Source organism: Neovison vison, chromosome 8 (assembly GCF_020171115.1).
Source record: "Neovison vison isolate M4711 chromosome 8, ASM_NN_V1, whole genome shotgun sequence".
NCBI lineage: Eukaryota > Metazoa > Chordata > Mammalia > Carnivora > Mustelidae > Neogale > Neogale vison.
In genome coordinates this window covers 109,043,719-109,055,003 of record NC_058098.1, presented here as the reverse complement: position 1 = coordinate 109,055,003, position 11,285 = coordinate 109,043,719, and the positions used below count along the sequence as shown (strand labels likewise).

General features: G+C 44.7%; 1 protein-coding gene across 4 annotated transcripts; it reads right to left on the bottom strand.

Moving 5' to 3' along the window:
• Positions 1–492: 492 nt before the first annotated feature.
• Positions 493–10,644, bottom strand: LOC122915110 (zinc finger protein 135-like). Of its 4 annotated transcripts, XM_044261650.1 has the most exons (4): positions 10,319–10,644; positions 9,417–9,580; positions 5,863–5,943; positions 493–2,579 (listed from the first exon to the last, which is right to left on the bottom strand). In XM_044261650.1, exon 4 carries the CDS (start codon positions 2,256–2,258, stop codon positions 1,314–1,316), a length of 945 nt encoding a protein of 314 aa, XP_044117585.1. In that variant the 5' UTR covers positions 2,259–2,579; positions 5,863–5,943; positions 9,417–9,580; positions 10,319–10,644; the 3' UTR covers positions 493–1,313. The 4 variants fall into 4 exon arrangements, with proteins under 4 accessions (XP_044117585.1, XP_044117586.1, XP_044117587.1 ...); XM_044261651.1 differs by lacking the exon at positions 5,863–5,943; XM_044261652.1 differs by lacking the exons at positions 5,863–5,943; positions 9,417–9,580; positions 10,319–10,644 and adding an exon at positions 3,067–3,104.
• Between the last annotated feature and the right edge of the window lie 641 nt (positions 10,645–11,285).

Genomic DNA, 11,285 nt, shown 5'->3' with positions numbered 1-11,285 from the left:
ATATACTCTGGGTGGGGGCGGGGGGAGAAAAAAAAAAAAAACAGAAGAAGAACAGAGCCTCGGGAACCTGTGGGACTACAATCAAAGATCTAACATGTGTGTCATCAGGGTCCTAGAAGGGGAGGAGTGAGGGCTGGAAAATGTGTTCAAAGAAATGATGGGTAAAAATGCCCCAAATGTCGTGAAACACATACACCTACAGACTGAAGTTCAGAAAACAGGATAAACTCAAAGAAATCCACATCAAGACACATCATCAAACTTGTGAAAACTAAAAACACAATACTCAAAATATGTGCAATAACCTTCAAAGTTTCAATGAAAAAAAAAAAAAATATATATATATATGGCTGTCCTGTGCGTCTACCCAAGAATAAAATGGTGAAAGGTATTTCAAAGTCTTACCAAATTTCACAAACTAATATGCAGTGTCAGCTCAGGCCTACAACTTAATGTGACTATGATATGAATAAGTCTAAAGTACAAACTACATACGATTGAGGTAAAATCTTTATAAATAAACACATCCTCAGGTAACTTAGCTTAAAATAGGTAGCTTAAAATAGACTGAAAACATCAAAGGTCCCTTCTGTACCTTCTCTTTCTAGACTGTCAGTCTTGACCTCTGGAGTTAGTACGAGTCTTAGCAGGCTGCGGATCAGGAAGCAAGGTCTCCGAAACAGAGTGTGGCCCCAGATTGGCACGCCGACGTTCCTTGGTGTTGGGGCGGAAACTCTGCACCTGGCCAACTAACGCGTCTAATACTTTCCCTGGTTGGGAGCACTCATTTGGGTAGTTATCGCAATCAACATTTCTTGAGTTCATTCCCCCAGTTCTTTTTCTCGATCCTTCTAATCTATCTCCTAAGTGACCCTATACTTAAGCCTGAGAACCACTTCCCTTCCACCGCCACTCCCAACCCTGGACCAACTTGTGAATTCTTAATCTCTTATTTCTGCCTCTGCAATTTCCCTAAAGAACCCCCTCATCTCTTTAAAGCTTCGTCTCCTTAGCATTAAGAGACTATCCAGCCCAGACAAGAACACACCCTGTTTCTCTCCCAAGGATTTGGAAGCTTACATACACCTTAGGGTGTTGGAAATAATCATTCTCTTTCCCCGAGGAAATTTAAAGTCCTCTGCTACACCGGAAAAAAGTCAAACCCCTCCTTCACATCCTAAGTACGCTATGTATCAGCAATGACTTCTCAATATCGTTTGCATGACACACTCTGAACTTCATTTGTAGCCCTCACATGACATTTAGTAACTGTCTGCTAAATATGCTCTAAAGGTACCACATCTACATGGTCTCTATCCAGTATGAATTCTCTTTTGCTGGCCAAAGGCTGAATGCTCACTAAAGGCTTTTCCGTATTCTTTGGTTTTCCCCCCAGCATGAGTTTTCTGATGTTGAGAAAGGGATGAACTCTGGCTGAAGGCTTTTCCACATTCCTTACACTTATAGGGCTTTTCTCCAGTGTGAGTTTTCTGATGCTTTGTAAGAGATGAGCTCTGGCTGAAAGCCTTTCCACAGTCCTTACACTTGTAAGGTTTCTCTCCAGTGTGTGTTCTCTGATGACGAATAAGGGCTGAGCGGTCGCTAAAGGCTTTGGCACAATCATTGCATTTATAGGGTTTCTCCCCAGTGTGAGTTCTCTGGTGTTGAGTCAGGGCTGAACAGTAGCCAAAGGCTTTCCCACACTCATTACACTCATAAGGCCTCTCCCCAGTATGAGTTCTCTGGTGCTGAATAAGGCCTGATCGATCACTAAAGGCCTTCCCACATTCATTACACTTATAGGGTTTCTCTCCAGTGTGAATGACCTGATGCTGGGTAAGGAATGTGCTCTGGCTAAAGGCCTTCCCACACTCGTTACACTCGTAAGGTTTTTCTCCAGTATGAATTCGCTGATGTTGAGTGAGGTATGAGCTCTGATTAAAGGCCTTCCCACATTCACTGCACTCATAGGGCTTCTCTCCAGTATGGATGATATGGTGGCGAATGAGAGCAGAGCGGTGACTGAAGGCTTTCCCACATTCGTGACATTCGTAGGGTTTCTCTCCAGTATGAATTCTCTGGTGTAGAGTAAGGTGTATGCTCTGGCTAAAAGCTTTACCACATTCGTTACATTCGTAGGGCTTTTCTCCTGTGTGAATTCTCTGATGCAAGACAAAAGCTGAGTAGTAACTAAAGGCTTTCTCACACTCATTACACTTCCAAGGTTTCTTCTCGGCACAAATCTTCTCGTGCCTCATTAGATCTGAATTTTAAGTTCTTTTTAAATGAATCACAGTTACGTAGTCTCCCTCCTTGTTGCTGGGTAAGGGATGACCTCTGACTAAAACTTTTCCCCAATTCATCACACTGGTAACGTCTCTCCCCAGAAGATTTCTTCTGAGTGACAGCCTCCCGTATTAAATGTTTCTCATGGTTCTCCTGCTGACTCTCTGAAGAATCTTCACATTCACTGGAACTTTCCTTTGGAAATCTTTCTAGTAACACACCAGGGGCTGATTCTTCCTCAGAAATATTCTGTTCTGGAGTAAGCTCCTTGCCTTCTGGTCTTGTCTCTCAGTCTGAAAAACAACAAAAATACACATGGATCATTTCCTACACAGGAAAGGAAAATAACTGCTGTGGTAGGAAAATAATGAAAAACAAACAAATGAAAAACACTTACAGGGAACAGAGGAACTTGAAAGCTCTCAAAAATCGCTTCGCAATTTTGAAAGGACTTGAGAAAAGAAAGTTGAGTGGGCAAAGAGGTGCCCAAAAGGGAAAGAGTGAGCAGGCACTCGATACTCTTCTATCTAGGAGGGGAAGAGATGAGAAAGAATAAGAGAGAGTAAGACTAGGCAGAGGTCATGTGGGGAAATGGCAGATGAGATTTAAAAACGGGTGAGGTGGAGACAGGGAAAGACAGTCTTGTAGGGATTGCCCACTCTTACCCCCCCCTCACTGGAGCCTCTGCACCTCATGCCTTGAGGTGATCAACGTTAGTTGATCTCGTTGCTACCAGTCTTTCCCCATCCAGGATTTCCCAATCACTGCTAACAGACTGACCTTCAAACCCTTAAAAAAAAAATCTCTGGGGGCGCCTGGGTGGCTCAGTGGGTTAAGCCGCTGCCTTCGGCTCAGGTCATGATCTCAGGATCCTGGGATCGAGTCCCGCATCGGGCTCTCTGCTCAGCGGGGAGCCTGCTTCCCTCTCCATCTACTTGTGATTTCTCTCTGTCAAATAAATAAATAAAATCTTTAAAAAAAAAAAAAAAATCTCTGTTGTTTCCATTGTCTCAAGATGAGACACAGATTCTCTAAGCTAGCATTCAAAGTGGTCCAGATCAGGGCGCCTGGTTGGCTCAGTTGGCTGAGCATCTGCCTTCGACTCAGGTCATGATCCCAGGGGCCTGGGATTGAGTCCCGTATCAGGTTCCTTGCTCAGCGGGGAGTCTGCTTCTCCCTTCCCCTCTGCCCCTCTCCCTGCTTGTGTGCACTCCCAAGAGCTGCGTGCACTCTAAAATAAATAAATAAAATCTTATAAAAAAAAATTTAAAAATACCAAAGAAACAAAGTGGTCCAGATCAACAACTTCACATCATCACAAGGCTTAGTGATTAAGAAGCAAATGGAGGGACGCCTGGGTGGCTCAGTTGGTTAAGCAGCTGCCTTCGGCTCAGGTCATGATCCCAGCATCCTGGGATCGAGTCCCACATCGGGCTCCTTGCTCAGCAGGGAGCCTGCTTCTCCCTCTGCCTCTGCCTGCCATTCTGTCTGCCTGTGCTCGCTCTCTCTCCCTCTCCCTCTGACAAATAAATAAATAAAATCTAAAAAAAAAAGAAGCAAATGGAATGTCTGGGTGGTTCAGTTGGTTAAGCGTCCATCTCTTCTTGATTTCAGCTCAGGTCGCAGTCTCAGGGTCATAAGACTGAGTTCCATGTCAGGCTCTATGCTCAGCATGGAGCCTGCTTGGAATGCTCTCTCCTCCTTTGGCCCCTCTGCTTGTGCTCTCTCTCAAATAAATAAATAAATAAATCTTTAAAAAATAAATCTTTTTTTTCTTTTTTTTTAAAGATTTATTTATTTGACAGACAGACAGACAGACACACACACACACACACACACACACACAGAGGGAGCACAAGCAGGGAGCCCAGTGTGGGCCTTGATCTCAGAACCCTGGGATCGTGATCCGAGCCGAAGGCAGACTCTCGACGACTGAGCCACCCAGGCACCCATAATCTTTAAAGAAGAAAAAAAAAGGAAGCAACTGATCACCTCTGACTGCCCCACACTTAACAAACTTCAAAGAGTTAAATAGAACGAAGTTCAGAAAAAAAAGAGCGGCATGTAGGGAGAAGGGCAAATCCCTACATGCTCAGATTTGTTCTCAATCTGTCAGGGGACCTGCCCCAAATCCTAGGTTTCCTAGTAAGAGTTTTGGGAGAAAAGCTAAAAATGTTTAATTATTAAAAAGCTAAAAATATTTAATTAAATATTTCCAGGCTTAAATGCTCCTTAATATCCACAAATAAATCGATGCAATACAATGTTCTCAACTACATGCCATAATCAGGGAAGTACCTGGGATTTTAAAGGGCAAATGGGCAGAAACAGGTTGAAGGCAAATGGACTTTCAGGACTTTCAGCTATGGGGAATGGAGGAATTAAATCCCCAAATGTCCACGGAGAACACACAGGAAGTGGAGGAAAGTAAGAGACTGCCTGTCTGGTGTTAAGGGTTCAAGCTGAAGGATGAAGAAGATGAAAAGGTTAGGCAGGTAAGTAACAAAAGCCTTGAAAGCAGGCAGAGGAATACGGAACTGGCAGAGTGGGGAATCTAGCAGTGGGATGCTGCCTCAGTTAGACAAGGATAAAATTAGGGAAAGTATAATTAGCAGGCAGTCCGTGACAGTATCCATTTTGATAGAAATGATCAAGTCAAATTCATGATTTCAAAATAAGTTACCAGGACTTAATCAATAGTTATTACTTGCTTAGCATTTAGCCAGGTACTATTCTAAACATTTCTCTTGGAATATTTCATTTGAACTTCACAGCAACCCTATGAGTTAAGTGCTATCATGATCCTTATTTTATAGTAGGGGACTCTGAGTCACAGAGAGGATAATTCACTTGTTAAAGGTCACAGAGCTAGTAAGTAGTTGAGATTGGCTTTGAACACATTTAGACTGGTTCTAAGGTTTGCACTCAACCACTATTCTATGCTTCCTCTGCTTAGATAAAGAGGAAGGCAAGAGGAAAGTCAAGAGATCAATTTTTAGTCATTGATTTGAGACAAAAAGTCACACTCTTGAGATAAAATAACATATATGAAAAGCCTGATTTAGAGCCTAACAGCCAAGCATATTTTTTTTTTAAAGATTTTATTTATTTATTTGACAGACAGAGATCACAAGTAGGCAGAGAGGCAGGCAGAGAGAGAGAGAGGAGGAAGCAGGCTCCCCGCTGAGCAGAAAGCCTGATGTGGGGTTTGATCCCAGGACCCTGGGACCATGACCTGAGCTGAAGGCAGAGGCCCAACCCACTGAGCCACCTGGACGTCTCAACCAAGCATATTATTAACAAATATTAAAATGTTGACTTCATTTTACCTTATTTGGGAAAAAGAACTGGCTTGAAAGGGTGAAAAATATTTATTTTCTTAAAAAAAAAAATGTAAAAAGAACGCATTTATAAAAGATGATCATCCAGAGCTGGAGTGCAGCACCGGAGAAAGGGACTTCACTGCAACGTTTCCACGGGTCTAGTGAAATCTGGAGAGGCTCCTCCACAAGCACTTTCAAGATGCTTTGACCTGTTTGATCCCACTGGCCATCTGGGTTTTATGTTACCACTCACCTGATGCTTTTGATACTTCTCTCTCTAGCCCCTCCCCACACTCCAACTGAGGGATGACATCACTCTTGGAAATTGGAAGCCCTGTTCATGGGAAAAGAAAAATTCATTTGGTAAAGAGTTTATTTGGTGTTATTTCCTTGGTTATTAGGAAGATAGTATAAGAGAAAGAAAGAGGGGAGCATGGGTGGTTCAGTCGGTTAAGAGGTTGCTTTCTTCTCAGGTCATGACCTCAGGGTCCTGGGAGTGAGCTCCACATTGGGCTCTCTCCTCAGTGGGGGGGGGGTCTGCTTCTCTCTCTCCCTCGGCTATCCCCCCCCGCAACTTATGCTGTCTGGCTCTCTCTGTAAAAAAAATGTAGTTATGAGTTAACTATTTTCTTGGTGGTATGGTTTCAGACTGTAAGGGGTTCAAGAAATAGGCAAAATTTTCTCTCTAGTTTTCCTTTAAGAATAAAATCTGTCCAGGACGCCTGGATGGTTCAGTTGGTTAAGCCGCTACCTTCGGCTCAGGTCATGATCCCAGCGTCCTGGGATCCAGTCCCACATCAGGCTCCTTGCTCAGCGGGAGCCTGCTTCTCCGTCTGCCTCTGCCTGCCACTCTGTCTGCCTGTGCTCACTCTGACAAATAAATAAAATCTTAAAAAAAAAAAAAAAAGAATAAAATCTGTCCAATACATATTAAAAGTTAAGATGTTTGCTATACCTGTCACAGAATGTAGATTTATTTGTAAAACAGTATCTCAAGCTCAAATTACCAAAGTCCCCAAAGTGTTCCTGCCATGTCTCATAATGGCCCTGATGAGTCTGACATCTGCCACCCTGCTCCGTCTTCTCTCTCTTCCCCTCTCACACACTACTCCTCCCACATGCCCTGTGCCTCCAGCTGGTGGTTGCCTTTGAGATGTGGGCCACATTCCCTTTAACCCCCTTATACGAGCGGCTTCCTCTTCCTGAATGTTCTCCCCCTGCCGCATCCATTCAGCTATTTCAATCCTGCTCACATTTCATATCTCAGCTCAGGTGTTACCCTCTCAGGGGAGGCTTTCCTGGCTCTCTGGGCTGAAGAGCCTTGTTCTTTCCCTTCCTTCGGGTGATGCACACACTGACTTTGTGCGTCATGTCTGTGTCTCCTATTCAATGGGAAGCTCTACGAGAGCCAAGGCCGGGTCTAATTTTGCTCACGGAAGCAACCCCGGTTACCTGGCACAGAGCAGAAACACTGTATTTGTCAAAGGCTGAACAAAGGAAGGAACACTTGAAGAAGAAGTAGTAGAAACAAGTTAAAATGAAGTTCTGTAAAAGTGGGCATGGGAACACAGGTGGGGAAGGGAAGGGAAGGATATCAGACGTTGCAGGAGTGCCAAGTCTAACCTTGATCTATGTGACAGACACACAGCTCAGACTGTCTCCTAAAACGCAGGGTAAGGAAGCAGAGTGGGTCACGCTCCTCGGAATCTGTAGCTGATCTATTTATTGGTGATAACACCGATGTCTACTAATTTTTCTAATTCTATATAAAAATTTCATGTACAACTTTAATTTAACTTTGATACATTAAAACAGACCAGTTCCCTGGGATGCAAGCAAATGAAAGTCTTGTTTCTCTTTCATCTACCACTTTTGCCATGGCTCCCTGAACGTACCTATGAATATACTGGGTAATTTCGTTTGTAGTCAGCATTCCAGTGTTTATGATGCAGCTCTCCAAAAATAAATAGTAAAAACAATTCATATAATAAAATAAAGTTAAGAGAACTACCTAATTGGAAAATCCTCTGCTCAAAATAATTTAATTCTGGGCGCCTGGGTGGCTCAGTGGGTTAAAGCCTCTGCCTTCGGCTCAGGTCATGATCCCAGGGTCCTGGGATCAAGCCCCACATCAGGCTCTCTGCTCAGCAGGGAGCCTGCTTCCCTTCCTCTCTCTCTGCCTGCCTCTCTGCCTGCTTGTGATCTCTGTCTGTCAAATAAATAAATAAAATTAAAAACAAACAAACAAAAAAAAAAACCTTTTAAATTAAAAAAATAATAATAATAATTTAATTCTTTAATTTTATTTTTATGTTGGATCTTTTTTACTTAAATTCAATTAATTAACATAGAGTGTTATTATTCGTTTCAGAGGTAAAGGTCACTGATTCGTCAGTCTTATATAACACCCAATGCTCATTACATAACCTGCCCTCCTTAATGTCCAGCTCCCACTTATCCCATTCCCCCTCTCCCTTCCCATCTAGCAAATGCTGTTTGTTTCCTAGTTAAGAGTCTCTTACAGTTTGTCTCCCTCTCTGATTTCATCTTGTTTTATTTTTCCCTCCCTTCCCCTATGCTCCTCTGTTTTGTTTCTTAAATTTCACATATGTTAATTCTTTAATACTTGAAGTATGAAATCACTACCCTTTTTATTTAAGTTCATAGTCCCTTAAGGCCATATGCCTTAGGAGTGATCAACACAACAATATAATTTATACGGTTTCCTCTCTTTACAAATAGTAACAGTAACAGACTAACTGGCAATTCCTTTCTGACTTTAGTTTCCTGAGAAAACCTCAGCAATCGAACTTGTTAAAGAGCTGCTGCTCAGTGTGCATGTGCTGGGGCTGGAAGACACAGGAAGACCAACCGCAAACTGTCCAACAGAGGTTACTGACTCTGTCTCCCCTTTCCTCTGAAAGAGATCTACAAATTCAGATCAGAACCTCCAGCCTTTCAGACCTGTGGGCTGGGAGGCAGGTCTGAAGTTGTCAAATAGTCCCACTGCCTTTACCACAGAGTCTGCTATTCTCCCAGGGTCTCAGGCCAGAGTCTACAGAAACATCTTGACTAATTTCCCTTCAATCAGAGAGAGGTATGTTTCATCTTGCTGGGCCTCTACACACTTTTATGGGGCTTTATTTACCTTTGGAATAAGACCCCATGTAGGTTTTCCTGCAGTCTGACTACAAATACCTAAGCTTCCCTTATCACACTCCAGCTCACCCTACAGTGACACACATACCGTGAAGACCTCCAACGTGCTTATAGACTTTCTGCCAAAGCTGTTTCTCTCTTCTCTATTCTATTCTCCAACTACCTACTACCTACTCTCTCTTATTTTCCAAAGTATAGCTTTTATCCCAGTACTTTTTCCCTCAAATACTCTAGAGGATGGAAAACCTCTTCCAAGGCCGTTTATGACTTGTCCTACCAGTCATTCCTACATCTTTATATGTATATATATCTTCTTATTGATTAACTATTTTCCTTATCTCTCTCTTATTGTCTTGGTAAATTTTATGGGTCAGGGAAACTGGCTTTTATTACTTTGCGTCTGACCATGAGGCCAATGACAGCACCAAAGTGCGAGTAAGAGTGAATTGAGCACTCAGTGTATCGAGAAGGAATGCCAAAGGTTAAGTTCTGCACAAGTGAGAAGCATTTACTGTCTGGTTCATCACTCATCATTTTATCAGGATGAACCCAGTGGTCTAGGAATCATGGGTGAGCAATTCCTAAACAATGGAGGAAACCATATTTCTGTTCTGAAAACAAAAGAGAATAAAGAAGAAATTAACCCACCTGGGATGCAGGCAGGGGTCAGTAGCACCGTGGTCATGCCATTTTCTCCAGCATAGAAAAGGTGTGAGTCCTCAGAAAGTAACCCTACAAGTGGAGTCAGGAGCCATGATTACTCTTGCCTTGTGGTAAACTTGAAGATACTGCCGTACACAGCTACTTGTCACCTAAGAAGAGTCAACACAAGAAATCGAGGGACAATCCCACAGCATCCCTGAATCAAGACAAACATGACCATCATTGCCTTCCACTCCTCCTATACTCCTGTGCCCTTAAATTCTAGTAAGACTCTGCTATTAAAACCTGGACATATAAATTAAATACATTATTTCTCTCTCTCATCGGCTGAGTGAGAGTCAAAGTAATACTCAAAGTTACTGTGTGTCCATCCATTCCTCACTTAAGGACCCATTCTTGTCCTATTCCAGGCTCACAGGATGAAGGAAGACTAGTTAAAGTCTTCTTGAACACTGGTTTTTCAGATACAATACTGGCATTCTTAGGAAAGCAATGGGTCTTAAGGGGGGGGGGATCCTGGATTCTAAACAAATCCTGGGACTTCTGGAATCCTCACTTTACCCATTGCCAAGTGGGTATGACAATCTCCTTCCTACCACCTTATGGGGCTCCCGTGAAAAGAAAACGAAATCATTATCAAAAGCCACACTGTTGGATCTGATGATTTGGGGATGCCAAGAGAGGCATACATCATTCCAAAGACCAGCAGGGCAAGAGGTAGCGGGCTCTCCCTCAAAACCTCAACGTGAGACCAACCAGATGGAAAGGGCTGTGGTCTCACAGAGAAGACGTGATGCTTCCCCTTCCAGAGACTGCCCAGCCAGAGGGCAGCCTTTCCCTTTTTCTCTCCAGCAGGCTCTGCGACCGCATCCCTCCGAAATTCTCACCTCTGCCCCAGGCTCCATGGCTACTCCCTCCCCCGGCCCACGCAGGTGACGAATGCCGCGAGAGAAGGGAGCAGCGAAAGCGCGAGGGACCTGGGGTGTCCACCGCTCTGGTGCACTCGGAGGCCCGGGACCGCGCGCGCGCGAATCTCACAGGGCAGCCTGGCGCCACCCCGGGGCCCTCCCGCCGCCCTCCTTCCGGCCACTCAGACTTGGAAGGCCCAGCGTTCAGCCCTCCTCGACAACAGGCTCGACCTCCTGCTCGGCGGGGAAGAAGCCCGGGCCTGGCGACAAAGGTATCTAGAAGCCCGCCAGGCCAAGTTTCGCCGGCCGAGCTCGAGGCCGAACTACAACTCCCAGAACCCTCCGCGGGGCGCGGCGCACGTCACGGAACGCCGCTTCCCAGAGGACTCCGCGGGACGCTAGCCAGGCGGCCCTCCCCATTGGGGGCTAATAGTCCCGCGCCGCCAGGCAGTTGCCGGCTCTACGAGAGCGTCGAGCCCCCCCCTAGAAAAACCCTTGCTGGCTGCTCGAAAGGCGGCGCCTTCCTGATGCTGACTCTGGAACCAGCCCCACAACATGTATTCGGCCGCGCTGAACTCCGCCTAGCATGACACATTTACTGCCCCGCAACTGTGAGGGGCTAAGGGACTGGCGGCATCCTGCCCTTTCCCCGCCGGGTTCCCTCTTTACCTGCGGTGCTCCCTCCCCGTCGCTTCTTTTCTGCGCCTCCGTGGTGTGAGCCCATTGTGATGGGAACAGGGATTATATAAAGTAACCAGGGGTGTGTATTCCAGGCTGCGTCTCAGAATAAGAAAAAGTGAAATCTCAGTCCTGGAAATTACCTCAACAGACACAGGTCCCCAAGAAGTTATTAGTTGATAACTGGTATAAGGACCTATTTTATATTTTTATTTTAGCCCAGAGGCTTCCATTGAGGTTAAACAATAACTTTGTTGTTTAACCCTTA